The 21,081-nt window shown below is 40.2% G+C and overlaps 1 protein-coding gene across 1 annotated transcript in view; it reads right to left on the reverse strand.

The window, feature by feature from the left end:
- Positions 1-4,461: 4,461 nt before the first annotated feature.
- The window catches only part of psmb10 (proteasome 20S subunit beta 10), a 29,664-nt gene continuing 13,044 nt past the window's right edge, over positions 4,462-21,081 (reverse strand). The window contains exons 3-8 of the mRNA XM_034161237.1: positions 20,582-20,679; positions 15,226-15,366; positions 14,987-15,102; positions 14,774-14,832; positions 7,437-7,588; positions 4,462-4,716 (exon numbers count right to left, since the gene is read on the reverse strand). Coding sequence (XP_034017128.1) covers positions 4,605-4,716; positions 7,437-7,588; positions 14,774-14,832; positions 14,987-15,102; positions 15,226-15,366; positions 20,582-20,679 — 678 coding nt within the window. The 3' untranslated portion in view covers positions 4,462-4,604. The remainder of the gene's footprint in view (positions 4,717-7,436; positions 7,589-14,773; positions 14,833-14,986; positions 15,103-15,225; positions 15,367-20,581; positions 20,680-21,081) is intronic.

Consider the following 21,081-nt stretch of genomic DNA (forward strand, 5'->3'; position numbering starts at 1 on the left):
AGCTTTTTTTCTGTCCCTCACACACTGACTGCTGTGTACGCAGATTCATCAAAGTCTACTCTCTGTCTGTAAGAACAGCGCTGTGCTGTGTCACACAACACAGAGCAGCGCACCCTCCCCCCTCTGGTCTTTTGTTGTTGCGCCGTCACGTGGTTCAGCAGCGCCAGCCAACAGCCATGCAGGTAGGCTCAGCCTGGCCTGCCCACTCAGCGCTCTCCTCGAGTCAGCCCTCTACATCAGGATATTTTAAGTTGTGTTTATTTTAAACAATACTGTTGATTGTGATAAAGTATTTTGTTGTCACGTACAATGTTTGGCGAAATGCTATCCTAGGTCTTTTGGATCCTTTGGATCTATGAAGCTTAAATATGAAAAGGTATCAGTATTGATATCGGCAATACTGGACCTGTATTTACTTGGTAATTCCCGGTATCGCCCACCTCTAGTTTTTGGCGTATCATTGCTGTAATGCCTCAATTTGCCAGTAGAGGGCACACCACACTAACGTGTTATAAATATAAATATGAAAAAGTATCAGTATCGGTATCGGCGATACTGGGCCTGTATTTACTTGGTATCGGATCAATACCTAAATTCCCTGTATCATCTAGTGTGTTGTCGGTCCAACAAGAGCGGCACCCTGAGCAGGGTGGCGAAAGTAGTCCGGCGAGCTCTATCTGTGGGCACAAGCTATCCCACAGTTCCATAATAGCAGGGATGTCGGTCCAGTGAGAGTGGCACTCTGAGCAGGGTGGGTGGCCACGGAGCCATATCACTTCCTGCGAAATGGCCAATCCAAAGGCGAGAATTTGTACTTCCGCAGCTGGCCGACTGATGAAAACTGTTTTGTCTCATTTGCTTCTAACAGCCAGCTGATAGCTCTCACTGCCTGAAACAGCGAGATTCATACATCAAGCTGACTTGAAATGAACCATTGTACATTAAATTGACTTTATTGACGAGTCTGACACCTTTGAAAAGTGACCAAATTACATGTATTTGTATTGAGCTCAGCCTCGACGACGTTTTCATCGGCCAGAAATGGCCACCAGAGGGCGCTTGGTGTAAAGTCCGCCGCAACCCATAAACACACAAAACAAAGTGGTTTTGGAGAGACCAGCCATTGATGTCACAGTGCAGCTCGACTCTGATTGGCTGTCATCCCAGTCATTCAAACACAAGTTGAACCCATTGAAACAGAATGTAACTTTTAACCTCATAAAGTACCTCTTAAAATAGGTCAATGTTAGCCATCTTTGAACTTGTCCAAGGTCTGTGTCTCAAGAATGTTCCCTGTGAACCTGAAGCCTGTGGCAGTAATAGAACAGAACTTACGCTGAGCACAGACAGACGGATGGACAGAAGGTCGTATGGACGCAAAGCCTTTGCAATACCCGATGGCCATATTTGATGGCCTCAGGTAAAAATGTCTAAATTGACTGAACATCAAAATAAATTGTTTCATATGATGAAATAAAAAGACAAAAATGTACATGTGATACAGTTATCGGTACACTTTACAGAATTTACAGTACATAATTTTTACAGCCAGTTTTCTTTCGACTAGACTAGTCGACTAGTGCTACATTTATTTAATTATTTATTTAATTGCTGCTGTTTAGTAAATTTGGGCATTTTAAAAATATTCTAATTATACAAAATAATTAAATTGAATGTAAATTCTGGAATTAAATTCTGTATGTATGTAGACCGATATACAATATTGTGCACTTTTGTCGCAATTTGGAAAGTTACAAATTTGAGCCGTTTTCAGATGTATGATTTACGTTTAGACCTCTAATTTGTAAATTCTGTTGAAGAAGCATTTAACAGCAACAGTTTTAAAAAAGATAATTTGTTATGTTTTAACCACAAAACACGGTTAGGACCCAAACACGGTTAGGACGGTTAGGCGACCAGGTAGGAGTCAGTTGAAGAATTACACAAGGGTCAAAATTAATAAATGCTCCAATCCTATTGAAAGCTATACCACATTATTTGTCTGATCATCAAGATTCCAAAAAGGTATAGTTTGGACTATCTTTGACTGAACGTTATGAAGTTATGGGGTAAAAACAACAAAAACGGTGACAAAGATCAATTTCAGTTTGTACAGGGGGCCAAAGTTAAAGTTGCTACAGTTTTGGTAAAAAGTGATGCAAATTGAACACCATCAGATAACAAGGTAAAACCTCTTAACTAATTCTAAAGTCAGTTTTAAGCAGATACGAGGCAGTTTTAAGCAGAAAAGGGGTGATATTCGGTGACGCTTTGAAATGACGGACACACTAGGGTGGTCCATAAAAATGGTCAAAATTTTTTTTTCAAAAAACTTCAAGTCTCACCCTCTAAATTTGTTGTACCTAACATAAAAACACATCATGTACAATTTCATAAAACTAATAATTTTTACTGGTAGCACACAGCCCTTAAAGATTTTGCTGGCAATAACTTTGTCATATAGTATGGTCATTTCCAGATATTTCCAAATTATTTCTGTCAGTTTAATATTGATATGTCAGGACAAAAATTATGGCAATACATTGGAAAATCAAATCTTTTCATATCCCATAAAATAGTTAACACTAAAACATGAATTGTGAGATGCAGTTCTTCTCGTACATGTATCATGCTCCTACAATACCTACGTACTGGGGTAGCGAAGATTTTGTAACAATCAAACATTGCATTTTCATTTTATTGATGAAATACTGTTTCATTATTGATACATTTAAATAAGTCTATGCTTTATATATTTCCACATATATTTTGATCTAGCTCCAAACAATAATATTCTTTATGCCTTGCAGTACGTAATATTCAAAAATGTATGAATCAGCACAAGAACCAATTATACAGCTGTGTAACATAAGAGAACATCCTTTACATAATGATATTTAAGTTGCTTGCATCATGACCAAGACTTGCTGCCGTTTCAGTCAGAATATAGGTGGCACTTCTGTTGTTTTGTTTCTATCCAATGCTGCTGCAAGTCCTGGTGTTACAACAGCTTTAATTTTATTGGCTTTTTGTGGCACTGGCATAACAAATTCTTCATCTGGAGTTTCTGTGTTCTCTTCACTCTGGCTGGAGACAGTGTCAGGTAGTGAGACATTAGATGGTCCAGGCTCCTCCAGTTTCTCTTTGTATTTTGCTTCTGCAGCTTTCCTTTTTTCTGCTCTTTGTTCTTTGGCAGTTTGTATTTTATCTATGCCTGTCATGCATCCTCTACCTTTCTCTCGCTGAGCAAGTAGGAATTGTCTGTCATCTTCAAACTTTATCATTGTTAAGACATCCTGATGTGCCATGTCAAACAAGTCCTCCAAAGATTCACAAAACACTGTTTCATCTTTCCTCTGCTTGTCTGTATTGCGATTCTTGGTCTTTTTCAATGTTTTCCATTTTCCGAACACCTTTTCTAACTTTGTGATCAGATGCTGCTTTGCCCTCAGTGGGATTCTAGCTCTCTCCCAAAAAGGAATTGCCATGTCTACAGAGGTCACAGCAGCATCATGGACAGTTTTCTTCAAATCAGTGTGTTCGAAGAAAAATACCTTGAGTATTTGCCCATTTGAGGGCAATTTGTTTCCCTTTATTTCAGTCGGTGGAACCAATAAGGTATACAAATGTTCTACTTCTAGTAGCAAGTGTCTCTTTTTACATTTATCTCATGTTAGATTCACCATCACCAAAGATTTGAAAGAAAATAAGCTGTGAATTGAAGCAAAATTTTCAGCTTGTAGCCTAAAATAACATTTTTGAAAGTATGTTGTTTGTGAGAAATATTTAAACCCAGGTATAGTTTTAAATTGAATATAAAATTATACTTTAGTTACACTCAGGTGGTTAACTTCTATCCTCTTTATAAGTGATGTGATTAGATACTGGATAATGGATAACCTATTGCACGGGCACTCGGGCAGTGATAACTGATATATTTACAACCTTCAGCTATGATGTGCTACCTCTAAATATTAATGTATGACAAAAATATTTGGCAGGCTTTCTTTTTTCCCAAAGCATCATAAAATGAAGGGGTGAGAGTAATGAATTTCCAACTTTTATTTTTTTGAACCACCCTAGGACGCACAGTGAACGCAACAGCTAGTAGCCCTTGTAGCTGCAGCGCTCTGATCACTTCCTCCATCTTTTATGATGAAATAATGCTGAATTTATGCGGGAATGACTGTCGTACAAAAGCCTCGGATATCTGTTGCTGAAATAGATGATGACTGGAGTGCAGTTTTAAGCAGAAACGAGGTGATAATCGGTGAACCGCGGCTGATGACGCACACATGCGCAGTGAAGGCAGGGCGGACCGATCTTTAGGGGGGGCGGTTTAAATGGCAGGCGGTGTAGATTGCAAACAGGGGAGGAAAAATCAGCCCTGTGACACAGCCGCCTGGAAACACTGAAGGGGAGGGGGAGCAGAGCACACACCAAGGCAGCACAACACAATTCCTGTATCACGCCACAAACTTTATTGTTTTCAGTAAGTCTTTCCATAAGTGATCCCTGCAGCAGGTTAAAAAAGTGGAATTCTAACAATAAGGACTATTTTGTTCAATGAACAATCTGAAGAATAGATAAGAGATCAATAACTTTTATTGTGTGTCCATGATGTGAACAGACTCGTCGACCACGTCCAGAGTCAGCGGGGTCACCGTTTTCGTCAGGACGGCCGTGGTCCCTGGTTGATACTTGTACTGACCCTCTCTGCAAAGGAAACACAGAGACACAAAATCAGACATAAAAATCTGATTTTATGCGACTGATGCTCAGCTCGTGAAGTTTTTTTTAATTTTAATTAACCATGAAAATGTGTTGTTGCCTGTTTACACTTGAATTAATGGAGGTCCTGTTTTATTGTTGGCAAATTTATGATTTCAAGCTGTTTTATCATTCAAAATGTGCTGAGACACAATGTGGTTGCAGCCCATTTATGGTTGATGTTTCATTTGTATATTTTTGGATGCATTTTAAAATGCATTCCATTTTAAATAATTTTAATGAAACAGTGAAATTATAAATGATTGCATTATCCTTTGTCTTCTTCTGGTTTTGAATTCGCTGCACCTCAGTAAAGCAGAAATCCAGCAAAGCCATCTGAACCATTCTGAATCCTTGTGCTTGAGAAATATGCCTTATTTTATTTTTTAATAAATGAATTAAGATGTCAACAATACAGACACACAGTATTTTACAATGCTAAAGCATGAAAATCCTTCCTGGATCTGTGCCCTGATCCAAGTCCCCTTCAAAAGGTTCTTCCTTCACCCCGAGAATCTGCAGGATGTCAAATAAGTTGCTTGACATTGTGACTGTGAGGCAGGGTTCTAGCTAGGATAAAATTTTAGCGTAGGGGAGGGGGGGGGGGTGCAGAAGGAGGGAAGCTTTTGAAAATTCAAGGTAAAAATTGGCCATTCTAGGGGTACCCAAAAGGGAAAAGCCAGCTACGACAGCCCGAGTCCCTTCATCATGTCCAGAAGGCTGGGGAAGTTTGTTGAGTGGGCAATCTCATTCTGGGTTAGCCAGTACATGGCCCTCAGTGAGGCAATCAGAGTCCATGGACATTTTTAAGTCAAGACTTAAAACCTATTTTTATTCTCTTTCTTATGAGTAGTTTTTATTTTGTTATGTTTTATTCTTTTACTTCTGTTTTTAATTAGGTATTTGTTTTTTTTTATTTTTATTTATTTAAATTTTTTTATGTTGAACTGTTCTGTGTGAGGCGCCTTGAGACAGCTTTTGTTGTAATTTGGCGCTTTATAAGCTGATTAAGTTGAAATTGAACAACATTTTATTGAGTTTTAAAGTAAATAAATATGAAACTGGTTACTGGATCCTTAAACTCTGGACATAATAAACTCTACATGGTGGATCCTTCATCTCTGGACATGAACAGAAATAAAATCTGTTAGTTTTTGTCAAAAGCATTTCCTTTCAGACATTATTATTGGCATGAATGTCTTTCCATACCTATGAGCTGCAGCTCTTGCAGATGTGCTGCAGGTCAGGTTTATAAAGAATGCAGGACGTCTCATTTTGGGAGGAAAAAATGTTTTGGTCGATTGTAGTTTATTGTCTGTATTACAATGTTTGTAAGAGGTGTCATTTTATTTAAAGCGGCGATTCATTTTGAAGTTATTAATTCCGAGCGGACTCTGTCTCAGCAGAGAGCCGCGCAGCGTTTAAAGCTGTGACAACGGAACGGAGGACGATTCTCGTTTCTCGACTGCAACAAGACAAGAGTCCCAGTTAGTGATTTTAATCCACACAAAAGTGACTCATGATATTTTAATGGCTTTCAGAGGGGTTAAGAAGCGGACTTACCACTTCTGAAGAGCAGCGAATCAAAGAGCCACGAGCCATTGAATCGAAGCATTGCTTCGATTCACGCTTCAAACTGGAGTCGTGCTGCAGAAACGGTTGATTATAAATGCTGTACTGAAAATCGTAATGGTCCAAAATAAGCATAAAAGTCCAAAATTATAGCGTAACGGCCGCAACGCAAGTTTGCGCTAGCTAGAACCCTGCTGTGAGGGCTATGTATGATTGAGGCGGAGTTTCTGCCCTTTCCCCCGTGAATTCTGGCATTCCTCAGGGTTGTGTTCTGGGTCCTACACTGTTCAATGCTTGCATGGACTGGGGGCATGGACTGGGTGTTGGGGCCGGTTGTGGAATGTAGCAACCCTAGGTGCTTTTGTTGATGAGGAAAGGTTTACTGACTTTGACTTCACAGACAATGCTGTGATATCTGTGGGATCAGTGCATAACTGTGATAGTAGCTCCTGAGAAGCTGAGTGAGGAATAAGAGTGTCTAGGTTTGTAATTATCCTGGATCCTGACGAAGAGCCGGTCTTTCAATAACTTCCTGGACTCTACAATCAGAATTGTTTCTGTATGTGGTGAAAGTGTTGAATTTGGAGTGACATTCATGTCTCTGGGTCCTTGGCCTTTGAGATCCAGAGATCCCTCGGAAGATCTTATGGGTCATGAGGTCAAAGGTCCACATCTTTAGGGTCCTGGTACTTCCTGTCTTTATGTCTGGTCGTTAGACTTGGACTCTGACCAATGACCTAAGGTGATGACTGGATGTCTGGTTTCAGGTCTCTGAGTGATCCTTGGGTCCCACTGTAATGACTTTGTGTCAAATGAGTGGCTACTCCGATGACAAGGATCACTGACATTACGAGGGAACATTAGCTATGTCACTGTGACTATGTGGAGCGTTTCTCTGGATGTGATCCAGATGAAAAATGCTTCAGCATGTTGATGCCTGATGGCAACAGATGATTTTTTAAAATGTTCAGAATTTTAAACCAAAATTACATCTGATAAACTGTCAGTCTGCTGCAGCAGCCACAAAGATTTCTATGAGTCAAAAACAGAGAAATACTTAGAAAATCTGTTGAGGTAACTGATTGAATGCTCACCTTTTGCCCTTCACCACGGGCGTGTCGTAGCCTCGAAGGTATTTCACCCCGGCCTCGGTGATAACGCATAGGTCCACGTTACTGCCAGAACCCAAGTCGCAGAAAATCCCTGCAGTGATGGCGTCTCGTACTAACTGCTTTGCATCCTCCAGCTGAGAAAGAAGAAAGGAATTATTCACAGTAATAACAGGAAATTTTTATCAGGCATCATTCAAAACAAACTCAAAGAGCATCAAGTTACAATTAGTTATGGAAACCCAGTAAAGCTGAAATGAAACCATCATCAGTGGCAGGATATGATCATTTGAGGAATTGCTGGTGTATCTGTTCCCGACTCTTACAGGGTCCTTACGTGGATGAAGGCCAACCATGGGCTTGCCTTTAAAGGGATGGTTTTAGCAAAGGTTACATTTAATGGGGTCAAATCTGGCACATATATGTAGGTGAGTTCTGGAATTGGCCAGGCAATGACAAATGTATCAAAAGCCAGTCATTAGGGTCAAAGTGTATACAACCCCTGGCAATAATTATGGAATCACCGGCCTCGGAGAATGTTCATTCAGTTGTTTAATTTTGTAGAAAAAAAGCAGATCACAGACATGACACAAAACTAAAGTCATTTCAAATGGCAACTTTCTGGCTTTAAGAAACACTATAAGAAATCAGGAAAAATAATTGTGGCAGTCAGTAACGGTTACTTTTTAGTCCAAGCAGAGGGAAAAAAATATGGACTCACTCAATTCTGAGGAATAAATTATGGAGTCACCCTGTAAATTTTCATCCCCAAAACTAACACCTGCATCAAATCAGATCTGCTCGTTAGTCTGCATCTAAAAAGGAGAGATCACACCTTGGAGAGCTGTTGCACCAAGTGGACTGACATGAATCATGGCTCCAACACGAGAGATGTCAATTGAAACAAAGGAGAGGATTATCAAACTCTTAAAAGAGGGTAAATCATCACGCAATGTTGCAAAAGATGTTGGTTGTTCACAGTCAGCTGTGTCTAAACTCTGGACCAAATACAAACAACATGCGAAGGTTGTTAAAGGCAAACATACTGGTAGACCAAGGAAGACATCAAAGCGTCAAGACAGAAAACTTAAAGCAATATGTCTCAAAAATCGAAAATGCACAACAAAACAAATGAGGAACGAATGGGAGGAAACTGGAGTCAACGTCTGTGACCGAACTGTAAGAAACCGCCTAAAGGAAATGGGATTTACATACAGAAAAGCTAACGAAAGCCATCATTAACACCTAAACAGAAAAAAACAAGGTTACAGTGGGCTAAGGAAAAGCAATCGTGGACTGTGGATGACTGGATGAAAGTCATATTCAGTGATGAATCTCGAATCTGCATTGGGCAAGGTGATGATGCTGGAACTTTTGTTTGGTGCCATTCCAATGAGATTTATAAAGATAACTGCCTGAAGAGAACATGTAAATTTCCAGTCATTGTTGATATGGGGCTGCATGTCAGGTAAAGGCACTGGGGAGATGGCTGTCATTACATCATCAATAAATGCACAAGTTTACGTTGATATTTTGGACACTTTTCTTATCCCATCAATTGAAAGGATGTTTGGGGATGATGAAATCATTTTTCAAGATGATAATGCATCTTGCCATAGAGCAAAAACTGTGAAAACATTCCTTGCAAAAAGACACATAGGGTCAATGTCATGGCCTGCAAATAGTCCGGATCTTAATCCAATTGAAAATCTTTGGTGGAAGTTGAAGAAAATGGTCCATGACAAGGCTCCAACCTGCAAAGCTGATCTGGCAACAGCAATCAGAGAAAGTGGGAGCCAGATTGATGAAGAGTACTGTTTGTCACTCATTAAGTCCATGCCTCAGAGACTGCAAGCTGTTATAAAAGCCAGAGGTGGTGCAACAAAATACTAGTGATGTGTTGGAGCGTTCTTTTGTTTTTCATGATTCCATAATTTTTTCCTCAGAATTGAGTGATTCCATATTTTTTTTCCCTCTGCTTGGTCTAAAAAAGTAACCGTTACTGACTGCCACAATTTTTTTTCCTGATTTCTTATAGTGTTTCTTAAAGTCAGAAAGTTGCCATTTGAAATGACTTTAGTTTTGTGTCATGTCTGTGATCTGCTTTTTTTCTACAAAATTAAACAACTGAATGAACATCCTCCGAGGCCGGTGATTCATAATTTTTGCCAGGGGTTGTATATGTATGTATACCTTATCACATGTCTGTTATGTATCACACCCTGATGTATCTGTATCAGTCCGAGTCCTAAGATAATTAATAAGACATTTATCACATTACAACAAAAATAAAGAACAATAATCATACACATGAATCATGTAAAATGAATAACGAAGGTAAATCATGTAGATAAATTATGGAATGTTCTTATGTCTCTCTATAAAGTCATGAGTGTCATCTTCACTAACTTCTTGATGTCTCACAATTTCCGTCTGAGACTCAAGTCGTAGAATTCTCCCTGCTAGGGAGGCTAAAACTCTCTCACCTTGATCAGACATCTTGGTTGAATGAAATGATCTGGATCCTGTATCAGGATCCTGCACCTGTCACCAGGGTAAAAAATGGGTCATTGGTGAAGATGAGAAATGGGGGCTCATGATTGGATGAACAGTGAGGCAATAAAAGCCTGGTATTTTAAATGTATTTTTTTTTGTATCACCCTGTTTTAAGATTTGTTACTGCCCTGATTTTATTGCCAGAGTTTCCAGGGCAGTAAAATTGATAGGAAAAGTGTATGATTTATCAGCACTATTTTTTTCTTGATCTCATGAGGGCTGGTTTATGAGTATAGGGCAGATTTTTGTTGTTATATATATATATATATATATATATATATATATATATATATATATATATGTGTGTGTGTGTGTGTGTGTGTGTGTGTGCGTGTGTGTGTATACAGTGGTCCCTCGTTTATCGCAGGAGTTACGTTCTAAAATTAACCCACGATAAGCAAAATCCGTGAAGTAGTCAGTGCTATTTTTGCAATTATTATAGATGTTTTAAGGCTGTAAAACCCCTACTACACACTTTATACACTTTTCTCAAACAGGCATTAACATTTTCTCACTTTTCTCTCTGTGTAAACACTCTCTTTTTTCTTCTGTGCGAGAAGATTATAAACAGACACACGCAGAACTCAATGCGCATGCTCTCCCTTTGCTCACTGCCTCCGGAGGTACGATGCAGGACCCGCAAAGAATCCAAGTCCTCTCTCGGTGGCCATGGAGCTCTGCGTCTGCGGTCAACATCCGGATCAAAACAGCGAGCGTAGTCTCTGGACCTGTTGCCAGATTTGGCGCAGCTCAACACAGCAGATAGGAGTGCCGCGACCGGCCCGCCTAATAAGGACGCAGAACACAATGCGCTGTTAAAAAAAAAAGCATGCAAAATTGCACTAAAAAAAATCTGCGAAACTGCGAGGCCGCGAAAGGTGAACGGCGTTATAGCAAGGGACCACTGTACAGCATATGAACAATTGCTTTTTAAAAACACAGGTCCTGTTGCTGATTTCTACCAAACTTGGTATGTCAGCGAAGGTTGGCCCTGAAATTGCCCATAAATAATTAACTTGGACAAAGTTCAAGGTCAAGGAACCCGATTTCCAAATCAGTTGTGACCAAATTGTGGCACACAGGTGGATTCCAGAATTGCTCTGTAAAGGTCTGCCAGAGGTCAATCACCTGGGTGAAGGTCAAGGATACTGGAGTCAAATGTTAGATTGCTGTAGCCCTTATACCCCTGTCACACAGCCAGAATCATGCAGAATGGCATCACAATGATGAATCAGCGCACATCCGAAAAGTGTCAGGTTTCAGTTCCAAAACATTGTGACAGCCATCTGCGACAGTCCACACAGTTGGTCAAAATCAGCCGGCTGCCCTGAGTGTGACGTATATGTTCAAAACCCTCCGGGTGCCGTCGAGATGTGCAGTCTGAGGACCATCTGACCGTAATTTACATATTCTGATTGCGGAAAAACGGGATCCAAAACGATTTGAGCGCATACGAGGGAACCTTGAGATGGATCTGGCAAGGCAAAGCCTGACAGTATGACCTGCACGTGCCATGTATAATAATGCGCCACGCACACACGTGCACTGTGCACTCGCATGCACGTCCGCATGAGGAACACAGTGCTCCCTCCCACTCAGGTCCCATGTCTGCCATCCAGACATTTGGACATCGGGCAGTCTTCAGCGCCTTTTATGGCCGTCTGACAGCAGTCTGTGTCATCTACCTGTTATCTACACGTGCTTTGGATGCCATCGTGCAGGTGTGGACGAGGTAATCTGGATGCATTCTGACACTGCTGACCATGCCACTTTTCCTCCCGACTGCGTCAGATTATGGCAATATTTGCTGTGTCAGGCTGGTTGCTGCACATTCTTGCTATGTGTAACGGGGCTTTATTGTCTTCATGCCAACGGGTTTTTTTTTTTTTCTATTTCGTTATTCAGTGAAAGATGATATAATTGGGTTATAATCTTATGTGTCATTTGTTTGTTTAAAAAAATATTTTCCAGGAAAATAGACATTGTGATTTGCCGCTGATCCCATCAGGTCATCTCTTTTCACATCTCATGTGGAATTCAAAAATATATTTTAATATGTACAGGAAACAGGAGAATTTCTGTATATAAGTATTTAAAAAATAAATGATTTCATATTGCTGACACACACACAAAGTACACAAAGTCTGAATGCCACACAAGCACATACAGTAGTGTTCAGAATAATGTGCTATGTGCTATGTGACTAAAAAGATTAATCCAGGTTTTGAGTATACTTCTTATTGTTACATGGGAAACAAGGTACCAGTAGATTCAATAGATTCTCACAAATCCAACAAGACCAAGTATTCATGATATGCACACTCTTAAGCCTATGAAATTGGGCTATTAGTAAAAAAAAAAAGTAGAAAAGGGGGTGTTCACAATAATAGTAGCATCTGCTGTTGATGCTACAAACTCAAAACTATTATGTTCAAACTACTTTTTTAGCAATCCTGTGAATCACTAAACTAGTATTTAGTTGTATAGCCACAGTTTTTCATGATTCCTTCACATCTGTGAGGCATTAATTTTGTTGTTTGGAACCAAGATTTTGCTGGTTTACTAGTATGCTTGGGGTCATTGTCTTGTTGAAACACCCATTTCAAGGGCATGTCCTCTTCAGCATAAGGCAGCATGACCTCTTCAAGTATTCTGACATATCCAAACTGATCCGTGATACCTGGTATGCGATATATAGGCCCAACACCATAGTAGGAGAAACATGCCCATATCATGATGCTTGCACCACCATGCTTCACTGTCTTCACTGTGAACTGTGGCTTGAATTCAGAGTTTGGGGGTCGTCTCACAAACTGTCTGCGGCCCTTGGACCCAAAAAGAACAATTTTACTCTCATCAGTCCACAAAATATTCCTCCATTTCTCTTTAGGCCAGTTGATGTGTTCTTTGGCAAATTGTAACCTCTTCTGCACGTCTTTTATTTAACAGAGGGACTTTGCGGGGGATTCTTGCAAATAAATTAGCTTCACACAGGCGTCTTCTAACTGTCACAGCACTTACAGGTAACTCCAGACTGTCTTTGATCATCCTGGAGCTGATCAACGGGTGAGCCTTTGCCATTCTGGTTATTCTTCTATCCATTTTGATGGTTGTTTTCCGTTTTCTTCCACGCGTCTCTGTTTTTTTTTGTCCATTTTAAAGCATTGGAGATCACTGTAGATGAACAGCGTATAATTTTTTGCACCTGCGTATAAGTTTTCCCCTCTCCAATCAACTTTTTAATCAAACTATGCTGTTCTTCTGAACAATGTCTTGAACGTCCCATTTTCCTCAAGCTTTCAAAGAGAAAAGCATGTTCAACAGGTGCTGACTTCATCCTTAAATAGGGGACACCTGATTCACACCTGTTTGTTCCACAAAATTGACGAACTCACTGACTGAATGCCACACTACTATTATTGTGAACACCCCCTTTTCTACTTTTTTTTTTTTTTACTAATAGCCCAATTTCATAGCCTTAAGAGTGTGCATATCATGAATGCTTGGTCTTGTTGGATTTGTGAGAATCTACTGAAACTACTGGTACCTTGTTTCCCATGTAACAATAAGAAATATACTCAAAACCTGGATTAATCTTTTTAGTCACATAGCACTACTATTATTCTGAACACTACTGTATGTGATCACCCTGCTCACTGGACTACTTTGCCTGACCCAGTGCTGAATTTGCCGACATGAGAAGATGCTGCTGGATGAGTTTGAGTGTATTGACTTACGATCATTTAGGCGTAAAAACACATGAGACACACAAGTTCTTGTGCCAAATATACTCATGTTTTTGTTACACATAAAAACGCACTGTCATCGCAAATACAGCATTGTTTGGGAACTACTTTTTGCGCAGGAATTCATCAAGCATGTCGGCCGAGGGCGCATACTAACACAGAATATACAAAAACTGTATAGTTGTTTGGCCAAAACGAGAGCGTCCACTTTTAGCTTGCCATAAGCGAAGCTAGTGGTGCTCGTGAGAGTATAGCATGTGATTAGCTGCCATTTTTTTGGTGGTGGTGGTGGTGGGGGGTGTGATTAATCACAGTTGTTGCAATCTGCTCATTCCTGTAATTACAGCGTAATATTGTAACTCATATATTTAAAAAAATAATAATTTTATAGTAGTAGCAAGCAGCTCTTTTCATTGTGAATACTGACATAAAAATAGTTAAATTTGTAAAGCAAAATGTTCTTTTTTTTTTTTTTTTTTTTTTTTTAGGTCAAACCCTGGTCATTTGGTGCATTGAGGTCAAGACCTGGGCTTCAGCTGAGGGCATCTTAAAGTATGTGGTGACCATAAAAAAAATGTTTCCCAACATCAACATCATTGAGTGTTGTTAGAAGGAAAGGTGATGTAACACAGTGGTAAACATACCACTGTCCCAGCTTTTTTCAAACGTGTTGTAGGCATCCATTTCAAAATGAGCAAATATTTGCACAAAAACAATAAAGTTTATCAGTTTGAACATTAAATATCGTCTTTGTGGTGTATTCAACTGAATATAGGTTGAAGAGGATTTGCAAATCATTGTATTGTTTTTATTTACATTTTACACAACGTCCCAACTTCATTGGAATTGGGGTTGTACTTATTCCTTATCTAACCACAGGCTAATGTTAGCATTAGCAGAGACGCACAAACTCTTAAAAACATCTCAGCCATTTTGTTTGGATTTTATAATAACCTCCCAAACAGCTATATTTAACATCTATCAGCCATTTTATGGTCTTATATTTATACTCAGCTTCACCTCCATGTTTGGTTTGAATCTGTCCTCAAACACAGAAACAGCAACCGCGGCTCCAGAACCTGAAACAAAACACACACAGTCTCACAACATTATAGAAAGTGGGTGGGAAAAAGTTCCCAGAACCACATCATTTGAGGACCATCTGAGCCAGATGGTCCTCAAAGTGTCTCAACCTTTTGTTACTTTTGCGCACAAACGGTGAACATCACGCACCCATGGTGAGGAAGGGCAGCTTGTCATAGGAGCCGTGTGGATAAATGCTGTACAGGTGAGCTCCGGTCACATCCACACCTCCAACAATCATAGACGAACCCACGTGACCCTGGTACCTGAACGGCAAAAACGCAAATATCATCCTTTTCAAAAAGACGAGTAAGGAGCATCTGCACAAGAGAAAGAACGAAACATCAAACCAAAAGAAGCAGAAATTACTGTCCACACATGTGAAGCACCTGAACAGCATCTGTTTCAGCTGGCGGGTTACCATGGCGACCAGTGGGGGTCGCCCAGTGTTGAGCGTGTGCAGCTCCACATTGGACGCCATAATCAGCGTGGTGATCTCTGCGTCCGCGGCCACACCAGCGCCGCAGCAGCTATAACGTACACAGAGAACGAATATTAAACTTCTACACATCCCCCTCAGCATTCTCATTCCAGACATGCCCAGTTAATACTATTTTATACCCAGTGTTGTATAAAGTACCGGAAAATCACACTTAAGTAAAAGTACAGATACTCACTAAAAAAATTACTTTAGTAGAAGTTCAAGTCACTGAATGAAACGCTACTCAAGTAAAAGTCTTAAAGTATCTAGTATTTATTATACTTAAGTATGACAAGTAATGTACAACTATATGTACTCAAGTATTGAAAGTAAAAGTACAAGTAAATGTTAATAATCAAAAACGGACTGATTTTTTTTTTTTTAATAAAAGTTTATCTAGGCTTGTAAATGACTGGTAGTATTAGTCAAAATACTGAAAATTGTGCACATCAGACAAAAACACTTCAGAAACAAGGTTTCAAAACCTAAATGAGAGTAGGCTACTCACTAGGTGTTCACAGGAAACAGTTATTTATTTCTATATGTATTTATTTATTTTCATTGTTACATGGTTTTATCTTTTCTGTTGTGTTTTGTTTCATTAGGTTCTTTTTGTCTCTTTCTCTAAAACTGTATTGTAACATTATTAGTCTATTATTATTATTGACTATTATTGTCTATTATGTAGACTATTATTGTTGTTGCTATAATATATGAATAAAAATAAACTTAAAAAATTACAATTTGACTCTTTTACGACAACGAATGCTGAGCCATTAATTATACAGAAAACAACACAAACGTGCTGACGCGAACAGCTTAATGCTAACTTTAATATTGAAAACGCCATAGACATGCTAACGCGTCAGCATCGGTCCTGTTTTTAAGTTATAAAATTCATCTATCAACTGTTTCAGAAGACCATAACAGGTCGGTTTAACATAAAAATATTAATATTACTCACAGATATATGCTCTTCAGGGTTTTAGCGGGGAAAAATTAGGATAAAGCGAAATAAAGCAATCAATCCACAAATTGTAGATCGAAGCACTGCTTCGACCTGTAAATCACTGCTTCGATTGGTTCAAGGTTCAAAGCCAAGCAGCGCTGCAGAAAAGATTACAGACCCGCTGCAGGTCTGTAATCAATGTAGAGAAATTATCATTTTCCTGACAAACACCCCCCAAGTGCGCAACTGCAAAAAAGCCTACTGGACATGCCTCATGACAAATCGGCCTGCATACATGTTAACCCCTTTGAGGGTCCACCTGTATAACCAAGTGAGAAAATCCATAAAATCAGCACAAAATCCTTATAACCTCCAAATCACACCAAAATCAGTTTTATTACAGTACACACAACTGCATAGCGGTAACACGTAACTGGGTTTTTGTCCACATATTATGAGTTGCCACAATGACATTAAAGTCAGGATCATTAGTATTTCCTCCACAGTTGAATTTCAAACAATAGAAATCTAGTATTCATACGTCAAGCTGAATTTTATAGAACTGAATGTGTCAAATTTAGTTATTTTTTACAGAAACAAGAACTGTGTGTTATGTGTCGGACGCAGCTCGGAGAACCGACCAGCGTTTGAAGGACCCAGTATGAAATAAGCAGAGCACGGTACAAAGGCTAACTGAATTTAATACATAACAGTGATAATATAACAAAAAGGTGCGGCCTGGCGTGGTGCGCTCCCAGCAGCGCTAACGGTCCGGAGCCAGAAGCTGTTTCGGACCCAAGGACCCCGCCGACACCCCCCAGGTGGCCGCAACAACCGAGTCTGTGAAAGAAGGAACCATTATGTGAGTCCACACTCTACACACAGAACACTTAAAGGTGTACAAACAGCAAACACTTCCTGGCTTGATTACTGATCAGCTTCCCAACCTGCAGGCATGGAACCTCCCGTTCACAAAACTCCACTGCAGTGGAAGCTGATACATGACTAACAAACAGCTCAATACAATGAGGTGTGAGGGACACCACATTTACTGACTGTATAACTGTTAGTCACAAAATCTAACGTACCTCAGGAAGTGTGCTGACGAGCGTGAGACCTCACCCCTCCTCTTTCACAGACTGTGCATCAAACCTGGACGTTCTCAGCATCCGCTGCTGATGAGATGGCTCCCGAGACGACGATCTCACCCGTCTGGTCACAAGGTCGAGTCTCTGGCAAATACACACTGTGCACTCCAGTCTTAAATGCCAACATGTTCCAATCCATCCAGATGCACCACAGCTGTGAGTCCTGACGAGTCGCAGGTGATCAGGGTGAGGTCCTGACAGCCTCAGCAACACAGCCACTCAGTCCCAAACGCAAGCCACCTGGGAGGAAAACCAAAAAACAGAAACAAACCGGCAGCCCGGCCCCCCCAGCCATATAACACTGTGTGTCACTTGTGGAAATAACATGAAAATAAATCGAATATAATGAACAAAATAAAACATACCTCAGAACTTCATCAAGTGTATCAAAAAATCGCCTCGCCAGTGCCGATGTTGCAGACGAGCATGTCAATGATCCTCGACTTCACCCTGTGTGTTTATTAGGGATGGGTATCGATAAGATTTTATCAATACCATTATCGATTCCGCTTATCGAGCCGATTCCTTATCAATACCTCTTGTCAATTATTTATGTTGAACTGTTCTATGTGAGGTGCCTTGAGATGGCTTTTCTGGACATAAATAAACAAAATCTGTAGTTTTTGTCAAAAGCATTTCCTTTCAGACACTTTGGCATGAATGTCTTTCCATACATCTGAGCTGAGCTCTTGCAGCTGGCTGTGCTGTATGTCAGCATGAGTTTAATTCATAAAGAACACAGGATGTCTCATTTTGGGAAGAAAAAAAAAACGTTTTAGTTGATTGTAGTTTATTTTCTGTATTACAGCATTTGGAAAGAGGTGTCATTTTATTTAAAGCGGCAATTTTGTGTCAACGGAACGGAGGACGATTCTCGTTTCTTGACTAGAACATGACAAGAGTCCCAGTTAGTGACTTTAATCCACACAAAAGCGACTCACGATATTTTAATGGCTTTGAGAGGAGTTAAGAAGCGGACTTACCGCTTCTGAAAAGCAGCGAATCAAAGAACCACGAGCCAGTGGTTCGAAGCATTGCTTCAATGGCTCACGCATCAAAGTGGAGTTGTGCTGCAGATGATTACAGAGCCGCTGCAGATAAACCCTGAATATCCGTAAGACTTTATTTGTACATCCGTATGACTCTGAAACTCAGAAAATAAGTATAGGTTGACATGTATGGGCCTGACTTCATTGCAGTCACTAGTAATCAGTGGTGTCTCTGGGTGAAAACAGGACTTTTTTCCTGTGTGTGTGTGTTTTTTGTAACGAGTAACGACAGGGCGAATAGAAAATGTATTGGAGTAGAAGTATGCAATTAACCCCTTAACGCCTATATAGCTGTATATAAAAAAATGTTTTGTGTGTGTTTTTGCCTTTAAGTAGATGGTAAATAATGTTGAGATTATTAATTTCAGTTTTGCACAAAAAATAAGTCGTAATTTTGGTATTTTGGTAATAATTTATGTTATAATGTTATAATAATAATACTGGTATGTTGCAAATATGAGACAACAGGCATACTGGTCAATTTGGTATGTTGCATATTTGAGTCAAATATTGTAGCATATATGCGACAATAGGCGTTAAGGGGTTAAGGTCGGAAATGTAGTGAAGTAAAAGTGAAAGTAAGCTGAATTAAAAAAACTCAAGTAAAGTACAAAGTCTCCCAAAACGTACTTAAGTACAGTAGTGAAGTATTTTTACTTCGTTACTATACAACACTAATACCTCAGCCAGATGAGGATCCACGGGTTTACAAGTGCATCCAGTACCCTGGATCCATTACAGCGGATCGACGTGCCAAACTACTTTCCTTCAGCCATCTTTGTTGGCGAAGGACAATAGTTCCACACAACATGGATCCCCAATCTCGTTTAACATATCATTTTGGTAAAAAATAAAGTAATGGCTGAGGTACAAAAACAAAACACCCCTCATATGGGGAGCAATATGAACGGAGGATCCAGTTCGTTGAGGTTGCCATCCCAACTCACTGGATCCGCTCACATTGCTCCCCAGACGAGGGGTGTTTCGTTATTATCTCCTCCTGCTATTACAGGGGGGGAAAAAAAATATATTTTATATATATATATATATATACGAGGTCTGTCCGTAAAGTATCGTACCTTTTTATTTTTTTCAAAAACTATATGGATTTCATTCATATGTTTTTACGTCAGACATGCTTGAACCCTCGTGCGCATGCGTGAGTTTTTCCACGCCTGTCGGTGACGTCATTCGCCTGTGAGCACGCCTTGTGGAAGGAGTGGTCCCGCCCCCTCGTCGGATTTTCATTGTCTGGAAATGGCGGAATGAAATGGACTTTTTTTCCATCAGAATTTTTTCAGAAGCTGTTAGAGACTGGCACCTGGAAACCATTCGAAAAATTTATCTGGCTTTCAGTGAAAATTTTACGGGCTTCACAGAGAATAAGGACTTTAACTACAGGTTTAAGGACCCCTTTAAAGGACGGTCGGTGCGCCGCGCTGCAAGCTGCGACGATGCGGCACAAACCACTGGATCATTTCTAAGCTGATGGCTCTGTGGATACGAGACCGTCGTGTGCTCTTTCTCTGGTTATCACAAGACCTGGACATCAGCCATTTTCCGGCAGATTTCACTTTTAACAAGAGATTTTGTCATGGAAGCCGCGCGGAGGCTTTGCGCGTCACGACCGATTCGCTGATGAAGCGAGACAAAGGAACACCTCCGTTTCGGAGTGTTAGAGGACAAGTTGGGACATGTCCAGCTCTCCACAAGTTCTTTTATACTCACTGGGCTGGTAAGCACTGAAAGCCGAGATAGACAGCGAGTCGAGCTTTGCAGCTCCTCTCAACTGCTTCACTGCTACAAGCTATGTGGTAAACACGAGCTTCCAGCAGTGGACAGGGCGCTCAAAGACAGAAGTGCTGACTCATTGTTTGGGTCTGTGGTCATCTTTGATGCTACCAGAAGCGATGCAGTTTGGTAGTTGCAAGTATACCGGAGACAATACTTAAAGTTATCGGTTAGCTGTAGCTTCTGATAATTTTTTGGGTGGTTTATTGGTTTAGCTTCATAAAAGATAACTTTTCAGTTTGCTTATTGTCTGTTATCGAAGCTAACTTTTTGGTTAGCTGTGCCCACCACTGCATAGAACAGAAGGACATACCAGTTGGTACTCACTAAATCTTTGGAGCAATGTAGTGAATTTTCATGCAGTTTTTGTTGGCCACCACCATGTCATCTGTAGCCCTGGTGTCTGCTCCCAGGATCACTCCGTCCTACCAACAAGGACAAGAAATCAGACTGATTTAGAAGGTACACTTCCTGACCATCACACCAGCCGATGTAACATCGAGCAAGTTATTTTTCTGGCTACCCGAGGCCATCAAAATATGGCCATTGGGTATTGCAAAGGCTTTGCGTCTGTCAGCTCAGCATAAGTCCAGTCCTATTACTGCCAGAGTCTTCAAAAGCACAGGGAACATTCTTGGGACACAGACCTTGGACAAGTTCAAATATGGCTAACCTTGACCTATTTTAAGAGGTTATAAAGTCACATTCTGTTTCCTATTTTTATGCTATGAATCATGCTTATCTGTTTGTTTGTTTTTTTGAGGGGTGGGGGTGACAGCCAATCAGAGTAGAGCGGCACCCTGATGTCACTGACTGGTCTCTCTCTG

The sequence above is a fragment of the Thalassophryne amazonica genome, chromosome 20, assembly GCF_902500255.1.
Source record: "Thalassophryne amazonica chromosome 20, fThaAma1.1, whole genome shotgun sequence".
Classification (NCBI taxonomy): Eukaryota; Metazoa; Chordata; class Actinopteri; order Batrachoidiformes; family Batrachoididae; genus Thalassophryne; species Thalassophryne amazonica.